This window comes from Indicator indicator, chromosome 3, assembly GCF_027791375.1.
Source record: "Indicator indicator isolate 239-I01 chromosome 3, UM_Iind_1.1, whole genome shotgun sequence".
Classification (NCBI taxonomy): Eukaryota; Metazoa; Chordata; class Aves; order Piciformes; family Indicatoridae; genus Indicator; species Indicator indicator.
Genome location: NC_072012.1, coordinates 7,616,131 through 7,637,127, shown reverse-complemented (window position 1 = coordinate 7,637,127; position 20,997 = coordinate 7,616,131). Strand labels below are relative to the sequence as shown.

Here is a 20,997-nt window from a genome sequence, read left to right as displayed (position 1 = left end):
TTTTTAAAGAGAATAGTTTGAAAATTTATTACCTTAGGCAATTTTTTGTCACACCAAGCAACATATCAAAAGTTTTAGCAGATTGAGTCTGGGAAAGCAGTTTTCCATAAGTGCAGGTGTATACATACATTCCAAAATTTATGAGATTAATTTGTTAAGTAAAACAAAATTAGAACCAATCTGAAATTGCTTTCCTTGGTTAAGATAAAACAGACACCAACCTATCTGTTATACAATGATTTTTTTTGTTAATCCTGTTGTGTATTAGGCTTATCTGAAGGATTTGAGGAGCAGATAGAAAAGATGATATATCCCGGGTCACTCAGGGCCAGTTGAGTTTTTATTATCTCCAAGGATTTAGATTTAACAGCCTCCCTGTGTTGGACCACACTTACAGTGACAAATTTTTACCTTATATCAAGATGGAATTTCCCATATTTTAGCTTATGTTTCCTGCCTCTTCTGGGACACCTCCAGGAAAAGTCTGACTGTGTCTTATTTATACTGCCCCATTATATAGCTGTAGACAGAAATAAGATCACCTCTGAACATTCTCTTGTTAAGGCTGAACAGCTCTCATCTTCTCAGCTTGTTCATGTGCTCCAGCCCCTTAAACATGATCTGGGTAGGCCTCTACTGAACTTGCTTTCATGTCGTTCTTGCATTAGAGCGCCCAGAACTGGACACAGCACTCCAGATGTTGTTACTCCAAGCATGAATTAGAGGAGTAAGGTCACTGCTCTTGTTCCTCTGCTTGTGCTCTTTCTAATACAAATTAGAATGTTGTTGGCCTTCTTTGTCTTAAGGAAATGCTACTGACTTTCATTCAACTTGTTCACCAGGGACCCCAGGTTTTTCTCCAGTACTGCTTTCTAGCCAGTCATTCTAAGACTGTTTTGTTGTATGGGATTATTCCACCCTTTCCCTTCACTGGAGCTTATGATATTCCCTCAGGCTATTTTTTCCATCCTGTTAAGTCCCATAGACCTGTATAATTTTGTTCTTCTTTGTACCATATCTCAGTTTCTAAAACATTGTTTTGAATCTTAATTCAAATTGATCCAGACTGTCAAAGTCAATAATAAAGATTGCAAGATTTGCTGGATTTCTGAGCAATACCCATAAAATCACATCATGTTCTTTTGAACATAGAGATAAAGTCATAAAAATATGAGGCAGAGTTTGGAGACACCTGTCTTCCAGACAGCTTTTTAATGGCTCTATGAAATAATTGACTACTTCCAAAACCCAGATTTGAATAGAAGCTTACATTTTGAATAGTTATGTTTACCTGCTTCATAAAATAAGTTGAAATTTAGGTTTTCTGAAATGTTCCCAAACCATTACATGTGTTCAGAGTTTCAAGCATTTAGTAGTACTCAAAACAAAATAAAGCCTTTCTGGTGTCGGTCTTCTAAGAAAGTGACCAGGCTCTGTTACCATCTGGTAGAGATTCTACTGTAGTTGAAAGACATCAGAACTAGAACTTGGAGAACTGCTCTTGCACTGCTGAACTCTGCAGGCACTGAAGTGACATGTTAAAGGACTGAAGGAATACCCACATAATTTCACCTGGTAATTTAGTCATTCCTGATCCAGTGCTGAAAGGCCAATAGCTCAAGCTTGGCCTTTTTTGTAGGATATTCTAATATCCAGAAGCAGTGCATATTCCACAGTACAATGGGCTATTGTTAAAACAACAAATATCCTAATTGTATAAGCCATAGGTATAGCATGTTGATAATGATTTTGGTTATTTCTTGTCTATAGATCTAAGGAGCAGATACATGAAAAATTAGGAGCTTACAGAGGAAGAACACAATGTAAGCTGTCTCAGACTCTCTTGTGTAAAAAGCATCATAGAATCATTTTGATGGAAAAGACCTTTGAGATCAAGTCCAAGTCTAGATACCCTTTCCTTTAGATCCTTTTTTCTGTCTAAGTTTTCTAGTGGGTCTGTATTAAGACCAGTGCTGTTCAATATCTTCATCAATGATATCAAGTGCAAGATTGGGTGCACCCTCAGCAAGTTTGACTAGTTCAGTTGATAAGACTGAGGGACTGGTTGCTGTCCAGAGGGATCTAGACAGGCTGGCAAAGTGGCCTCAGGTGATGAAGTTCAATAGAGTGAAGTGCAAGGTCCTGCACCTGTGTCAGGGCAATCCTCAGTACAAATACAGGCTGGGGGATGAGACTGAGAGCAGTCCTGCAGTAAAGGGCTTGGGGACACTGGTGCATGAGAAGCTGGACATGAGCTAACAATGTGCACCTGCAGCCAAGAAGGCAAACCATATCCTCAGCTGCATCAAAAGAAGCATGGCCAGTGGGTTAAGAGAAGTGATTCTTCCCCTCTACTCTGGTCTGGTGAGTCCTCACCTGGAATACTGTGTCCAGCTCTGGAGTTCTCAACACAGGAAGGACATGGACCTGCTGGAGAGGGTCCAGAGAACATGATCAGAGGGCTGGATCACCTCTCCTAAAAAGACAGGCTGGGAGAGTTGGGTTGTTCAGACTGGAGGAGGTTGTGGGGAGACCTTATTAGCAGCATTTCAGCATCCTAAGGGGACATACAGGAAGGCTGGGGAGGGACTGTTTGGAAGAGCTTGTAGTGATAGCATGAGGGGCAATGGTTTTAAAATAGAGCAAGGTGGTTGGCTTTCTGACAGGTTAGACATTAAGAGGAAATTCTTTACAATGAAGGTAGTGAAATAGTGGAACAGGTTGCCCAAAGCTATGGTGGAGGCCCCATCCCTGGAGACATTCAAGGTCAAACTTGAGGGGGCTCTGAGCAACTAGTTGGAGATGTCTCTGCTTATTGCAGGGGGGTTGGGCTAGATGACCTCTAGTGGTCTCTTTCAACCCAGCTCATTCTATGACTCTATGAAATTCACAGTGAATTCTGACCGTTTCAGATGATGAGTTTTATCGTAATTCAGAAGGAATGTAAAGGTCAGTTACATGATGCTGCTTCGTTTGTATCTTCCAGTTCTTTTCCTGTTCCTCATCAGAAAACAACAAAAATGTGCTAAGAAGTCTGAAACAAACAAAAAACTCCCCACCAAAATAATAATAAATAGGCTGAGATTATCTTTCACAGAAGGAAAAATAAGAGTGGAAAAAAGTCTGTAGGTTTAGTTTGACCATGAAGATCTGAACCCAGATTTGAACACCCATTCTTTCCCTTCCATATAAGTGTAGCTATTCCAATATGATAGCTTAGAAATAAGTAATTTGCTTCTATTCTTCATTTGAGAGCTTAAAACTTGTATTTTCATTTCAACTGCATACTAAAGTTTGGTGATAGTGAGGTGAAGAATGAGTTAAAGTAATTTTTAGCTGAAACACAAGGGGTGACACTCATCACTTTGTGTTGTATATAGGCCTCAACTATTCTATTTGATGTAGTTCCTCATACCTCTTTCCCACATTCTGCTATTCATGGTCACTTTCTTTTACATTATTTTCTCACAACGTTGAGTTTAAGGAATTTAAATCATCATCCCTTCGATTATCCAAAATACTAGAGGTGCTGTCAAACATCCTCTTGCACACTTGGATTTTCATTCTGTTCAAGTTTATCATATATTAAAGCAGAGTTACCAGGAAAGTTGAAGGGCACTTATCACTTCTGGTTTGTTTTACTAAATTTCAGAGAAAATAAGAAAAACTGGCTTGATAACATTTATTTATACATAGAACTAACTCTTGTTCACTACTTGATCCTTACCCTATAGATCCAGTCATCCATGCCACGGGAAGAAAACTGTTTTATCTATTCATTTTCACTGGATGTCATCCAGAAAGAAGCAATATTGCTGCTTGTGTTCATCTTGTGTTGATAAACTGCACTAAAGGATTCTTCATAGGCCAAAGTTAATCTGCTAATGTAAGATTTACAGTGTCATGCCAAACCTACACCTCCAACACTTTTTTGTGTTTTTTTAAACCTTGAACCTTTACTCCTCGAAAGTCCTCCTACCATTAAACAGCACCCAAGTAAAAGAGTGTTAAATTACCTGAAACTCTTTCCCTTGTCTGAAACATAGAATCATTTACATCTGTTGGCATATGAGGACACAAGCACACACATGCAGAGACAAGCATACATTGTCATTTACAGAACTCCTCAAACAGCAGTACCTTCCCATGGGGGTAAATGAAAATCAGAAATGTATTACTTAAGCAGTTCAAGTCCTTCAAGTCATACCTAAGGTATGCAAGAATTCCTTCTGAAAATAAGGAGCTGCAGACTTAGCTCCATTTTCAGAAAGGTACCCGAAAACCTGCTAATCCGCTAGTTAGCTGTGCTTCCTGGCAGCTATATGCAAATTCATTTGCATACTGATTGCTTTTTCTACATGATGGTACTACAGAGCACACAAGGCACAGAATTTCCAAACCTGTCTGGCAGGGCATGTGTGAATGTATACGGACAACAGAGTTCTGTCCCATTGCTGTTAATGCATGGATGTCCCAAACCTCTGCTTTCAGTCTGTTCATAAGTGCCAACAGCTTAGTCCACAGCTGATGTAGAGGTCTCTGCCCATGCAAAGTTACACTTTTTTTCTCTTATTTTGAAGCAGTGAAGTCCCTTCAAAGGGCCAGCCAAGTCCACCTTGAGGGAGTTTGTGAAGGCTACTTTGAAATAAAAATCTTTTAGTACTATTCAATTGAAAGAGAAAGCCTTTTCTGTTCTGTGTAAATAATTTTTGATCAATGTACTGTTCTAAGGCAACTCCTGATTAGCATATCCTATAGATTATTGTCAGACCCTGTCCACAGGGTACAATTGTAACACAGGCTGTGAATATTCAGCAATAGGAGTCTGTAAATCTAAGTAAGTAATGACAAAGCCTCTATAGGGAAAGCCAGAATGAGGTGAGCTGAGTAGAATAAAGGCAGTCTTGGGGGGCAGGGGGTTATTTTAATTTAATCAAAGCCAGAGCAACTGAAAAAGATACTATTAAATGGACTTGCTCTCTGAAGTAAATACTTTTCAGATAAATGTAGAGTTCAGACTAATGTGGTAAATTGGCATCCTTACATCCACTCTACTCTCTGGATCAAAGCAAAGTTAATCATTTCACTTGCCTTTTATCTGTTTTATGGATGTGTGTGTAGGTATGTATGTGTATGCATGCGGATGGGGGGCACGTGGGCACACACAAGTAGCAGAAAATACTGGCAATGAGGGAGGGGTTTTTGCTTTTTCTGTAATGAAGTTGAAGATTGTTTGTTTGGGGTTTTTTAATATACTGGTACCTAGTAGTCATTGCTCAATATTGTAAAAACTCAAAACGATTGCAGCTTTCTCTTGCCTGTATTTGCCCAGCCACCCTTCTACATACTACAAGCACTGGGAAATTTCAATGACACAGCTTGGAATGGGTTCAGTGACCTCAATTATGCCCTCCCACCCACTCCAAACTCCTTTCAATTTGCAAAAAGCTTTAAGTGGACAAAACCCAGATGCCTTTTCCTTGTAGTTCAGTAAGAACAGATTGGGCATGTAGATTCTTGTCAAAGTGATATATGTAGTTCATTTTCCATTAACTCTTTCTTAACTAAGGATTTTAAATTCTCAGTTGCAGGTCTAGCACTCTGTTTTGCTTTCTGCTGCTTTTTAAAGTTCATTATGCCTGCAACACATTTTAAAAAATGAACCTTAAAAAGCATTGGTGAGACATTGACTGATATAAAACAGACTGAATGTTTGGTTCTGCTTTTATAAGCAATCACTTTTTTTTTTACTTTTTAAACTTGTTTCATATGTAATAACCCATCCTATTGTCTAAGACAGTTCACAAGCACTAACTAAATAAAATCAAAACACCAGTTTTGGGGGGAGAAAACCAGTATGTGGGCCCTGATGACCTTGAGAGCTTGCTTGAGTTGGCTTGCATAAACTTAGATTGCTTTCATAACATCATAATATTACCCCAAAGAGTTGGTGCTTCTCCCCTCCCCCAGAACATTTCATTCCACTTCCTTTCTCCCTTTCTCTCTCTCTCTTTCTCTTTTATTCTGCAGAAACATGTGCTGTCAATAATGGAGGCTGTGATCGGACTTGCAAGGATACTGCGACAGGAGTACGATGCAGTTGCCCAGTTGGATTTACCCTGCAGCCTGATGGGAAAACGTGCAAAGGTCAGCTTCTGTTTGCTTTGCAATGCATCATTTGCCTTTAGCAGTTCCAGTACAAGCTGTAAATATTCAGTTATTAAATCAATACTTGTAAGTTAAGGCAATGCTGGCACAGTGATCACAATTGAGTTCATTAGCTTTCTCCTTTCCTAATTTTTCTCTATTTATTTATTTCAGTCATTTTTCTCTCAATTTATTAGAGGGGTTTACTACTGCAAAGAAATGAGATACAGAGGTCAAACTGTTTCAAGCTGGCCAGAGTTGTAGAGGAACAACTCCGGGCTGCAAAAAGTTTTCCATTTCAAAGGATAGTCTGATACCCTTGTAAAACTTCAGTCATCTAATAGTGTCTAAATTTGTCTGTTCAAACAGCGAGTTAAAATTCTCCACCATACCTGCATATAATTATTTGGTTATTACTAAGTGAAACCAAGCAAAAGATGCAGAAGTATCACTCACAAAAGTCCGTTTATGTCCCTTCAAAACATAAGTAGCCAGCTACAAAAGCAAAACAAAATAACATTTACTATTGCATGGGTCTAAACCAAACAGCTGGTGCTCAGATTCTACTGTTCCAAAGGCAGCAGAAGATCCTAGGCATGTTGTCCTTCATGAGTGTGATAGAACAGAGGTCAAGGAAGAGAGAAAAGAGCATCTGATATCACTGTCAACATCTGTTCTCAGTTAAGGAGACAGGGATAGTTCTCAAATATCCCTGCAGAATCACACTCAATGGCACTTTGCACACAAGTAGTTTTGGGTACATATTAGTAGGACTGTGCCTTCCACCAACCTTTTCCCCATCTTCCTGTGTATTTCTTTTGAGAACCATTGCAAGAGACTTGGTGGTGGACATCCAGGAGGACATACATATATTGTTCTCACAGAGAATACTTTTTTTATTAGTCAGTGACTTAGTGTAAGTTGACTTAACTTGCTAAGACACTACTGGGACTTTTGTCCTTCAAAGTAACCAGAAATACCAGCATATCTTCAGCCCAGGGCTTGATGTTACTTAAAATAGTAAAAGCCACAAAAATAAACAGAACATGTGTGGTTTCCTCTTGCTTCAGTCTGAAAAATCCCAGTGCTTGGGCATGCTTCTGATAGTATTTACAGAAATAACAGTCTATTTGCGTGTTTATTTGAAAATAAAACATTTAAACTGCCACTGAACACAATGTTAATAGTTGAAAGTGAGCACCCATCAAAAATTAGTGATTTCAGTTCAAGCCACATAAAAATAAATCTTTTTTACAGGCAGACTAGCTAAGCCATAGCACAGCAGTAACAGTGGTTACTTACAAAGGAGACATTTTAATACTGCAACATACACCTAGACTTGATCATAATGTTTACTATTGAAACTGCATCATGAAAAAAAAAATTAATTCTAAATTTAAGAGTTTGGCCACAGAACTAATGCAAAACTATTTAGATAATAATCAAGTCTATAATTAGTGCTACAGACAAAAATAAATACTCAACTGATCCTCAAACCAAATACCCAGGCTCTAAGCACTTTCACACTTTTTGCTTTTCCCCTTTTTTATGAAAACAAAATACAAGAAATAGAAGCTGTGGGTTTATGATACTGCAGATTCTTCCTTACTTTCTTAAAATATAAAGCACATGGTGTAACGAACAAAATGTGCCTTTTCTTTTTAATCTTTGTAGACATTTTAGGAAATACTCTTAATCATAAAAAGGTAAAATATATGTTTTGCATTTAATGTGACTGTAATTAATATTTATATGATGTATTTCATGGCTGGTTTCTGCTTCCCTGAAGCAAAAGTAACTTCCCATTTAAACCTGTGCACAAAGGATCCTTCACTTTTAACTGACCAGTGAAACTGCTTTCTCAGGCAGCAGCAGGCCAAACTATTCTCTATGATTTACATGTTCTGAGTACACAAGTGAGCATTCTGGTGAAGTGACAGTGATGTTGTCTCAGCTCCTTTGGCTTATAGGCAAAGTCTGGAAAAGGCTGGGGTGGGGAAATTCAGTATGCACGTATTCCTTTCTCCTGAGTTCTATAAGAAATGAAAGAGTGATCAGATCAACTTTTCTCCATTTGTTTTTGCTTTGGTTTTTTTCCCTTTACCCTTCTTAATCTGACTGGCCCACAGTATCTCCTGTCTACAGTTCATTTTTAACTCTAGATATAACATTTCCTATGTGTAGTAAGAGCAATGAATTATCTACCAGATGCCCTTTCAAGCATCTTCAAGGATCATGCAGCTGGTACATCCTATCTTTCCTGGGCAGAATTTTCAAGTCCATCAGGTGTCACAGTATCTCCAAATGAGGTTTTTCATGGAAGCATTATTTTAGAGAAAGATATGCCATTATCTACTAAAGGAGAGTAGAGAGACAGGGCATGTAAGAAAAGCTGGTGAAAATTGGAGGGATAATTAATGTATTAGCCAAAAAAAATGCAACTGTGGATTGAGCAAAATGATTCATATGTTTGAGTTGAACTTAGTAAATAATGTTGACCATAAATAATGTTTTTACTGGAAAGTCTATGGTTTTTCAGTCCATTTTGGCATCTTTCTCTCTAGGACATTTTACATAGTGGAGCTACTGTTTGAAATTATGTGGTTACTTGTATTGAAGAGGCTTAAATAAGACTCAAAGGAACATTGAACTTTTGAGTACTCCACGGTAAAGGTTGTGTGATTTTTTAATCTGTGAATTTTGCTCACTTGTAAGTGATTGCCTCAACAGTGCACTTCTATCGTCCTGGTATTTTATAGAAATCTCTTGCCACTTTTCTTACTTATTTTTCACAAGGGAATCACATAAATTAAAGAACATCCTAATTTTTAGATTAATGAAATAAAAATAGTATATTTTCTAAACCTCAGAAATTCCTGTATGGTTTTGTTAGAAAATCAGAACTATTCTTTTTTAGTCACTGTATAGACACATAATGGGAAAAAAAATTGCTGTCCAAAATGTTCACAGGTCTTTATTTAGTAGTTTGGAATTTTATTAGCTGTTTAGTAGAGGGGAAAAAAAAAGGCAAGTATATATACAAGAGGAAAAGCAATTTTTAAAGAAAGACTATATGTACACGTGGTTTATTTACCAGAAAATAGCCCCCAAACCCACCCAATTAAATATTACTAATTGTTCTACACTTTCTTTGCAGCATTGTATCGCATATTTGAAAATTCAGTTATAAATGCTGGGATGGATTCAAATTACAGTACAGAACTGAATCAGGACTGAAACTCTGAAATTTATCCTGGCCCTTTCCCAATGTATCAAAGACTAGAGTGCAGGAAAGCAATTTCCAGGTACAAGGGTTATACCTTCAGCAGTTTTGTATCACAACCTCTTTCACAGACTCAATGGGAAATGAGACTTCATTGTACCTTAAAGAATCAAGCTCCTTTTAATGCAGAATGCTACCTGGTTTATATCAAATGTCAATAAAATGGGGGGGCTGGAGGGGAGGTGGGAATTGTTGTGGAGAAAATTTTAACATGGAATATGTACAGGTAAATGCATGGCCAATAGAAAGAGTACTGTAGCAGAAGATAGTTCTGGTTTCTAGAAGCTGAAAAAATATTTTTTATCTCTGGTTCTTTCTCCCTTATATATATTGCTTACCTGATCTCATAGTGTAATAAGAGCAAAAGTGATAGCTGTGGTTTAGTTAGAGGAACTTGCACATGTACTAATGGTGGCTGGGATAAAAATCCATCAACCTTTTGCTGTTCCTTAAAAGTCAGTCTCAAACTCAAGTCTTCCCTCAGCTGGGTGTGCACACAGTGGAGAATGTTTCTTTTTTCTCTTCATCTTTCCTATCGACTTGGATCTTAATAAGCCAAACCGTGGAAGCTTTTGGCTTTTGTCATCTAAGAGAAGAGATACATCCCAGACAGAGTTACTTACTCTCCCTCTAATTAATTTCTCTCACAATTGTAACACAGTGCTCACAGCCTGATGCCAAGTTCGTTTGATACTGTGCTACACATGGCAAAACAATGTAGTTCATTTCCTGAGATGCCTACCAAGTCATCCCACAGATGCCATCTAATGCAGCAGAAAGGGAGCCCAAAAATTAAAAGATATAATGTCCCAAGATGCTTATTGCTCATTGATTCCTACCCACTTTTTAGTATCGCCTACATTGTGCATATCAGGGGTTCCCTAGCTTTACTGCTTATTGGTTTCTGTGCATCCACCCTTCAGAGTACCCTTTCCATGCATCCAGATGTATTCTGTCCTTGGTGAGAAGATTAATCAGTTTAGCATTTTAATTAAATACCATTTATGTAGCTGATAAAGCAGGAGACTAATTTGCAAAATACTTGTGGCATTCAAGAGGAGTGAAGTCAGACTAGATTAGATCTAGCACAGATTTCTGAAGAGTGTTTAAATCCAGCTGCCAAACTGGTTCAAACAATGAAGGGTTCATCTGCCTGAGGGAGGCAAGCTAAGCAAGGGAGCATTCTTCTTCCAGGACTTACAGTAGAGAAAGGCTGGGAAGGACAGCAAAAGACGTCTGAGAGAGACAGGGCCTTTCTTTGTGGGTTCTTCAAGTAATTAATTAGAGCAAGAGGAAGGGCCACAGGCTTCTGGAAAGGTGTAAAATGTAGGACCATGTGTCTGATGTGCTCCATCTCTTCCTCAGGTATTTAACAATGAAACTGCGTACCCAAGGCACTCTTGTGCTCCAGGATAATTCAGCTTCCCAGCACCATACGCATAGACATGGTGGAACTGTGAAGGGTGCAGCACTTACTGAACTCCTAAAGTCAAATGACAGAGCAAATATAATTTTTATGCAGGAGAAAATAAGCATAACTGGATTTCTAAGGGTCGTGAGCAAAAGCCACATCTCAAATATGGCTTTTCCATAAACATCCATAAAGTACAACCTAAAACTGCAATGCCTGATGAATGTTTTGTTATAGCAAGATGTGTATTATTTTTAGCTAACTTTCCATTTTGCATTAGTTTCTTAGGTAAGCTTGACAGGGATTTTGAGGAGATAGATACTCAGCTGGACTAAAATATCCCTGGGTTTAGTAGCAATGTTACATTGCCACCGGCAGTGGCTAAATAGAGCCATATGAATTCACATGTGTGAATCAAGGGATCTCATGGATGTGTATTTAGGAGACAGAAAGGTACCTGCACCTTGGGGTGCAACATAGGGCATGTTATTTGCTGTGCAAAACTAAGTAAGCCCTTCTTAGCCCTCTGGCATATTGTTTAACTAGAGCAGTGTTATGCAGGGGTTATGTGGCTGGATGCTGTTTAGGCAAACATATCTTCTTCCTGCTGTCTCATTGTCATGGTTACCCAGCAATGTGGTGTGCTCTCTACTCCCTTGAAACAGGCTCCCATCCTTTTGCATTCAGATGCAGCAAAGAAACGTGGCACTTACATGCTTAAATACTTGACTGTGCTGCAGTGGGAGCATCAGAAATGCCTTAATGTTGAAGGGTTCCTCCAGGAACTCCACTCTCTAACCTCTCTTATCACTAAGCAATCTAGAAAAGGAGAGCAGGAGCATAGAGACTTCAAAACTATTTCAGTCAAAGGGCTGAATCAAAGTTTATTGAAATAAAAGCGAATTTTTGCATTGGCTTCATTAGGTTGACATAGTCATTGCTCATTTTTATGTTTCTTAGTTGCAGTCTGTTACAGCAGGAAAATGCATTTTAAATTGTTTTTTAATACCAAAAAATAGTGAAATGCTGAAAATTAATGGATTGTTTCTGTGAGGAACAAGTTTGGTACAAGAATGAGTTTCAATGAAGCAAAATATGTCATGTTTCATTAAATAGGACCTGAAAGGTTTCATTAAATTAATTGTTTAAAATCAGTGCTTGAGATCAGTTTGGTACAAGAACATGACTCAGATGCTGGAGGCTTTCCTCTCTTTTCATTCAGAACACACTAACACAAAGTGAAAAGCTCACAATGAATAGTTTAGCTGGCCAATTTGGCTTCATTTCCTGGCTACAGAATATCTGCGAACAGTTATGGTTTCCTTCGTCATTCCATTAGTTGAAATTACTTAAAATTTGTTTTAGGGTTTTGCTCTAAATTGGATTAAATTGACTAAAGCTTTTTGAATTGCATCATGTCTGTTGAAATCAATTCACATGAAATTGAAAATGTTTCCTTTTTTTTTTTTTTTTTTCAGAAAGGGACACCAGAAGTTTAAGGTTATTTTTATTGCTTATTATTGGACAGATGCATTTGTTAATCTGGTTGCACCAACTATTAGCTTGCCTGAATTATGATACTACCTTTGTCTGACTGTGATTGTTTGTATAATTTCAAAGTGGTGTACTTTCTTCACTGCCTCAATGGGGAGGTTATTGCAGTAGGAGTAATTAATTACCTATGATGAACCTGGGTTTCAATTGGTTAATACACTCGATCAACTTGACTTTTTTTTTACATGCCAGTGGAAGTGTAACAGTAAAATACATCCCTGTGAAAGATAACCTCTGTAATATATATAGAATCATAAAATAGTTTCAGTTGGAAAAAATCTCTAAGATAGAGTCCAACTATTGACCTAACACCACCATGGCCATTAAACCACATCCCAAAGTGCCATTTCTGCATGGTTTTAGAATGCTTCCAGGAATGTGACTCCACCACCTCCCTGGGCAGCTTGTTCCAATGCCTGACTACTCTTTCTGGAAAGAATTTTTTCCTAATATCCAATCTAAACCTCGCCTGACAAAACTTGAGGTCATTTCTTCTCACTCTATCCCTTCATACTAGGGAGAACAGACCAAACCCAGCTCATTCCAACTCTTTTCAGGTAGTTGTGTAGAGGAAGTCATCCTTCAGCCTGTTTCTCTCTAGGCTAAACAATCCCAGTTCCCTCAGCTGCTTCTCATAAGACTTGTTCTCCACCATCAGTCAAATTTACATGAAGGCAGATAAAACATTATTGGCACATGCAACCACACTTTTCACATCATACAAGTGTCTTAATGCCTTTAGAATCCAGTCTATAGGTTTAGAGCAGGTGTTCTGAACTAATATTTGTCTCACCTAAGAGACAAATGCAAGATGCAAAATGACTGAACTTTTTTTGTTTGTTTGTTTGGGCACTGTGCTAATTTTCTTCCTTAGCTATAAAGACACCTCCTTTAAAGCAGTAATCAAACCCCAAAATGTTCCTTGGTTACACTGCCACACAAAATTGTTAGGTTTCTAAGTGAAACCATTATTTTACCATGATGTTTTTTCATGAATGTGTACAAAGCATTTGAGAAGACATCATTACCACGGTATGCTGAAAGGCAACCTGAGTTCCCTGCTTGGAGCAGCAAGGAACATTGTGCAAGGCTAGGTGATTGGTCAGATACATTTCAGTCTTTTTAGGGTAAAATTTCTCACAAATTTCAGAAAATTGAATCTTTGAAGAATTTCAAGTCAAGAACCTCAGAAAAAAGCTTGTAATCCTCGGGCCTTTGTATAGACTGCACCTTTGTGACTCATCCTTTGAATCCCGAGGCCCATATTGCCCCTGCCATGGATACTGAACCAGAACACCTGTCCTCTCTTCTGTGCATTAGCTCTAAATGACCATCAACTTTGATTTGGGATGTTGTGCTTTTTACTTCTCTCAGTGTCTCATTCTTTTAGAAAATGGTCAGAATAGGTGACCCCAAGTTAAAATAAATACATCAGCCTTGATAATTCCTGATGGTATTAGAGGTCCTTCATCATATACCTTAAGCTACCTTCTCTTGCCCAGTCTTAAAGATAAGTGTATTGGGAAATAACCTGAAACAGCTGGTACAGTATGAACTCATATACTAGCGCAATAATGTGCTCATAAGCACACACAAACCCCAGTCTATAGGCTGTATCTTTCAACTGAGTTACCCACTGCATTCCCTTCAAGAGGTTGACCAGTGAGGATTAAAATTATTCTTCCTCATCTCAACAACAGAAATTAAATATAACAAAAATTGGATCTTAGCACAGTGGTGCAAAGAGGTGTGTGCTCTTGGCTCACATGTGAAACTCAATGCAGGACAAAATTCCAGTCTTGCTCTGGTTTCCTTCTACCTTCTATGTCCCTCTCTCAGAAAAAACATCCTACTGCAGAGGAATCCAGCTTCCTTGATTTTTATCCACAGCAGGCCATAGTCTGTGTGTCAAAGCCAATCCACAAGCTGTCTGGAGTCACGGGACAGAATTCTAGAAGCTGGTTGTTAAAGTATGTGTTGTCTTTTAACAACCATTAAGTGTTTATCAAAGTGGTTTATTTTAAGCCATTCTTTCTCCCTGATGGCTTTCTCCCGTCTTCTCTTCAGCTTAAACCAAGAGTAAACTTCCCAAAAGTCAAATTAAGATCTAGTTTTCATAATTCATTACACAGCAACTCTACTTCCATCAGAACCCTTACATGACTCTGCTTTCAAGCCACAGCTTGCCTTCCCAGTCTTTGTAACTAGAAATAAGTGCATGTTCAAATATAAACACCATTTGAGTTTGCTACTCTCTACACATAAGCAGAGAGTTAACAGAAAACAGAAGAGATCAACACGAGTCACTGCAACTACAAATCAAACCAAAAAACCACCTTTGCCTTCTCCATGCTGAGCACAAGGCAAATAAAAACCTTGTGGCTGAAGTCCATCTTTTCTTCCTAAAACCAAGAAAACATTAAATACAAAACCCCCTTGTATCTTTGCATGCATAAATTGTGTGACACAGAATAGAGGGCAGGCAGAGGAATGTCTTCACCCTGCATGAGAAGTTAGCACCTAATAAATTCATGACCATGAGACTGATGTTCATGATGAATATGATAATGAAAATGTGGGTCCTCCAGTAATTGGACTAGTGCCTTTACAAGAAACAAAAGTAGTCCTTTTATGTATATGTGTGATGCACAGATGAAATATGCAATTAAATGTTCAATTAAAATAGCTGAATTTTCTTCGAATTACTTTCTGGCAAACAAGTTCTGACCATTTCCCAGTGTTTCTTCATTGGTAAACTGTCATCAGATCACATGCCATTTTCAGGAAGATAGCTTCTTGGTAAAGGCAGGTTTGTGTGAATCTCAAACTCCTCAAGGGATTTACAGAAACCAACAGATTTTCTGGGTAGATGTTGCAGCAGCAACAGTACAGGATCTCCCTATCTCTTCCCTTTCCCAATACTCCTTGTCTTCTGACACCCCCCATACGATTAAGAAAATAGAGGTGTTTGTGCCAAAAATGCAAACAGAAGCAGCCAGTGGGTGATTCAGGACTGCAAAACAATAGATGCAGCTGCCTAAGAAAACAAACAAACAAACAAAAAGAAAAAACACACAGCACAAAAATACCCAACATTAGATGACAAGAAAATTAGGGTTTTTGTCTTAAAAACACTAGCTCTGTTCAGTGCTTGAGTACAGACAAGAGTTTCTAAGATCACACTTTATAACCCCTTTGGGAAAGCACCATGAAGATTGTGTTATACTGTAACTCAGTAAATACTTCTGCAGGGAATTCTTCAGCATATGAATCACCCATATGCATGGACTATGCTGCAGAGATAACAGGTAGCCTTGTAGTTGGTGAAAAAAGATGCAAAAGAAATTTTCTAAATTTAATTGATAGGACTGACAAATGGAATATGGAAGGGAATATGAAATAACAGAGGCAGTTTTGAGATTATTTTTGGTTTTGTAGGACTTAAAGCAAGATGCAAGACTGTCTGTATCAATAAAAAGCCCTCACAAAGATCAGGATTGTGAGAGGGAAAGCTGAGTAACTGATGGAAGAGCAATGGGTAAGTTCAGTTTATCAAAAGAGCTACTCATTTTAGAAGAGATAGACAAGAGCAGGAAATCAGACCAGGGCATGAGTTCCCTCATAACTGTAAAAAACCTCTCCAAAATAGCTGCCTAAATGTGGATTAAAGCAAATATTAAGGCTTGTCTGGAATGATCTTATTGCTGAGGTCACAGTTGTTTTTTGTGATTACATCAATGTTACCGAGTCTCAAGACAAAGAACAAGTAAGGTCAACTCAGTAACAGCATCTGGTAAGCAGCTGCAGCAGCTCAGTAGAAGACTCCTGTGAGGTGGCCATAGTCTTCTGGCCCAGCACTACTGCCCTGGAAACAACTGTTTCAAAGGTTCATAAGACTGGCAGGTGACTCAGAATTAGCATTCTGGGTTTTTCCCTACTTTTTAAAGAAGAGGGAGTTGACTGCTGTTGGTGCAGAGGCAAATCTGGCATGTAATAGGATGACAGTGTCTGACTGAGAGGCAGAAGGAGGCACAGAGAGAGGGAAAGGGTCAGTAGAGTTGGTGGTGATGTTGGAGAGACAGAAAGATTCTGGTTACCAGCAGAAAATATGTGGGAATTGGTGGCATAAAAAGATTTTCTTAGTATTCGATGTCTGCAAGTTTGATGTCTGCAAGAGGCCTAACAAGGGAACTAGAAAAATGAGCAATTGGACACTGACTGATGGCGGTATGTCAACTGGGCACAAGAATAGAAGATTTTAGATACATAGACATAATGTATGTGAGCAAAAATGGCATTATAAACCCATGGGATTTTAAAATATGAGAGGAAATGCAAGTTTTGGATAGTGTCACAGATGAAACGCATCAGAAATAAGAAATTTAAATGAAAAAAAAAAGAGCAGAGAGTAGAATCCAATAAAGAAAACAGTGGACAACATCTGCTATCTAACTGTTGCTGCGATTTATAAATCCAGAATGCGTGTGAAACTTTCACTGCCCCTTCCCTTTTTTGAGGGGATTGTCTTATTTTTCATTTTTTTCCAGGTTAGACATACAGTTCACGTGTCTGCTGTAGACTTGTTCATGACAGACAAATATAGTATAACAGATTATCTTCCATTAAAAAATTGTACACTTGGGTCTGCTGCCATGTAACTCATTCATTCTCATTCCCTCCCAAGGGTTCTATCTATCCACACAAAATAAATTCATGTGTACTAAGTCAGGGCTTTTTCATGACTAGGCAATATCCCTGTTCCCTGGAAACTTGCAGTTGTTATTTGTCTTTGTGAACCTCCCCTTTGAAAATGCCAAATCCTTTAAATTAATGCTTGGGAGAGTTATATTTTGCATTTCAGTTGTTGAAAAGACCTTGCATTTATTCAACAATATAAAGCTCCCTGAGGATCAGCAACCACAGTTTATTATGTAAAAGTGTGCTGTGCTTTCTGTAATTTGGGAGTTGACTGCTCACAGAATCACAGCTACCAACATTCAAACCTTTTTTCTTTCTTATATTATTGTGCTTTTCATCATAAAATACAGCTGGTTTTTCATATGGTTAGATCCCGTTTTCAGTGATGTACTTGTCTTCCCTGGTGTAGACCAGATCCTTGGTTGGTTGAAGTAAGGTCTTCAAAAAGTTTTGGAGGGTTATTTCTTTTCGTCAGCAGTCAAATTTCTTTGATTCACCATCAGCTGTGAAGCACTAGAATTGTCATTCACTAATTCTGTTCAGCTATCCTTTCATAGGAAAGCCAGCATAGCTTCAATGGGATTTTAGAGAGAGCATCAGTACCTTTGTCTTTAATGCCAATTTTATTTTTAATTTTTATTTAATTAAACTAAAATTTTACAAGCAAACTGAGATTCTTGGAAATATGCACACAGCCTTCCTGAGCAGGTAATAATCCCCAGGAGGGAAAATAGGAGTAAAGGTAAATTGAGTTAATATGCTAAGCCTAGGGATTCTTTTGTCTTGGTCCATAGTGCACAGATTGATTGCTGGACCCTGAGCTCTTCATTGAGATTATATAGAAAAACTGAATACTGTAAGAGTAAAGCCTTGGGTTTTAGTGAGAACAGGTACAAAGAAAATGCTCAGGGATGTCAGCTCCCTCAATTATCTCCTTCACAGTTGCTACCTTATTGTGTGTAACCTTCAGCAACCCATACACTTCTATTGTCTCAGCTTCTCTTGCATAAAACACAGAATCATCAGACAGAGAATCATCGTGGTCATAGTGGCTGTGTGAACAATTAAGATAGACAAGCAGTCAGCCCAACGAGTCTGCACAGTTCCATACCACCATTTTACCCACAGCCTCCAGCTCTCCTTAACTCACACACTACTTAACTTACATGGTAATTGGTACCATCTGAGTTTCCCAGATGCTGATGTACCTTCCACATGCTTTCTACAATAGTACAGGTAGGAGTCTTAACTGCACATTTATTTCTCCCTCTCCAGGGTTTTCTAAAAGGCATTTTGATTGATAAAATGTTACAGTAGGAGGAAAACTAGCTGTATTTCTATGTTTTCTGAGATTCCTATCTTTTTTTTGTTTTTTTTGGTTGTGTTGGGTTTGGTTTTTTTTTTTTCAGGAAGGAGGTAGTTTTTGTATTTATCTCAGCCCAGATGGGAAAAGACTCTTATCAATGTATTTCTTTGTCTCCAGTTCACATTCTGGTGTCACAGCCTAGGATGGCTTGTGCTGTTTGGGTTTGTAAGCATTGCACTAACATGTTTTTAAGTTTAAAAAAGAATCTAGTATTCAGCAAAAATTTAAAATGAAAATCCTTTCTTTTCACATTAGATTTAGTAAATCCCTTCCCTTTTCACTAATGAGAAATCAGAGCCTAAACTATTCTGACAGCATTTCTAAGTTTTTCGCTTTCAAAGCTTTTTGTGTTTTATAAATCTAATTAACTGTAATAAGAAAATAATAGGACATAATGTTTGTTTTACAAGGTGATTGATCTTTTGGCAGCCTGGCAGACTCTTTTATTGATTGGTTGGTGGATAATGTCAGAGTGGATATGTCCTGGAGGAGAATATCTGACACCTAAATCCATATGTGACAGATTACCACCTGTGTTGGAAGACAAGTTTCTTGACAGAATTACAAAGATAACAGGTGAAAATGGAGAAAGTGACATGAAGGAAATGTGTTGAAACCTGCCCCAACATTTCCATGCTCTAAGAGCATTTACACAAAGCTCTCTATTTTGCAGGCAGCTTGTTTTCAGGATGAGAGAGATTAAATTTTAATTAAACTCATTCCTGTCTGCCCAGTTGAATTTGAACTCTGTTAATTAGGAAAATGCTTTGTCCCACAACCTAGCCATAAAGCTAATTAAACAAAGGATCTTCATTTGCTGCTTAGCGGAACTTCAGTTCAGTCATTATTATCATACATTACAGTTAATTAGCACTGTAGAAGGGAAAATGAGAATGTCGCTGAAGTGCAAAACTCAAATTAGAGCAGCTCTATATCTTACTTTGTTTTGTAGCTATCCTATGCAGGGAAGTCACACACTACCCTACCTGCTTCAGTTTCACATTTGTTAAAGGAGAATTAATTAATTTTATCTCTCCTGCAGAAGTGTTGTGTAGGTTTAACATAATGAAGCTGATAAGATGCTAGCCTTTGAAATCCTCAAGTAGAAAACACTGCAAAAATAGGATTATTCCACCCTGAAACAGGCACAACATGCTAGAGACAATGGGGTGAATGGGGAGAGGACTCACAGGTGAAGTGGTGGAACAGCACACATACTTCCTAAAGACAGCTGTGTAGTTCTGCTCACGTTCATGGAAGCTGCCAGAGCAAAACAGTACCAACATGGCAGAGGCTGCTGTCTTGATCCATTCAGAAGCTCAGACCACGAATTTAAAACAACTGCAATTTGGCAAAAAATGTTGACAGTAAGCACCTTTGAATGAATTTATAGTAATCCATCTCAAAGTATTGATATGAAAATATTGAGCAATAATTAGCAATATCCTGTTATCACAGAATTGTAGAATGACTTAGGCTGGAAGCCATGAGCAGGGATGCCTCTCAAGTCAAAGCCCCATCCAACCTACCCTTGAACATCTCCAGGGAGGTGTTCTGGACAATCCATTCCAGAGTCTTGCCACCTTTGTAGCTAAGAATTTCTTCCTAAGATCCAATCTCAACCTATTCTCCTTCAATTTAAATCCATTTCCCCTGCTGCTATTGATGGACACTCTTGTAAAAAGTCCCTCTCCAGCCTTCCTGCAGGTTCCCTTCAGGTACTGGAAGGCAGTTATAAGGTTCCCCCTGGAGTCTTCTCGAAGCTGAAGAATCCCAGTTCCCTTAGCCTATCCTCATAGCAGAGGTGTTCCAGCTCCTGGATCATCTTTGTGATCCTCCTCTGGACTTGTAAGAACAGATCTATGTCCCTCTTACGGTGGGGACACCAGAACTGGACACAGATAAAGAAGAGAGATTTTTCAACTTGCCTATGAACCCGTTATAAAATTGAAACCAGGACTTCTAACTCCTTCCAAACTACCAGACAACATCTGGCTTGATGCTTTCTGGAAGGAACAGAAGAACCTAAGTTCTACTTTGATTTAGATTTTCTTACAGCAGCACTCAATCCAATGAGTGAGAATATGAAATTGTCTTTATATCTTAATTATAAAAACATTATTTAAAAAACTACAGAAAATGTTGCTTAGAGGCATTGCAAGTGCAGCTTGATAGGTTATGTTTATGTTAATCCCAAGTTACTTCATATGTTTCAAGTTTCATTGCAAAGTGACAGGCAAATATTAAAATGATTGCAATCTGAGTATTGGTGGCTTTGGTAATTCTTGTAAGGTAAACTGGCATGTAGAACAACATGTGCTTTGTGCAAGCCAGTGCTGACTGGCACACTGTCTAAGCAAGGTAGCTTGTTGGGTTGTGCACTGACCTTGAATTCAAGTGGATGACTTTGTTTTTCTGTATCTCTACTTTCCCTGCCTCTGACATGGGGTCACAAAGTTTTGTGGATGTTTTATAAAGCACTTCATGGTCTGTGTGCATCAGGGAAATAATATCTGTGTCAACGGGGCAGTAACAGTT

General features: G+C 38.4%; 1 protein-coding gene across 3 annotated transcripts in view; it reads left to right on the top strand.

Annotated features, from left to right (window-relative positions):
- Positions 1-20,997, top strand: part of SCUBE1 (signal peptide, CUB domain and EGF like domain containing 1) — a 214,215-nt gene that overhangs the window by 133,283 nt on the left and 59,935 nt on the right. For all 3 annotated transcript variants that reach the window (XM_054399407.1, XM_054399410.1, XM_054399409.1), the window contains one exon: positions 6,031-6,147. In XM_054399407.1, the coding sequence (XP_054255382.1) occupies positions 6,031-6,147 (117 nt within the window). The remainder of the gene's footprint in view (positions 1-6,030; positions 6,148-20,997) is intronic.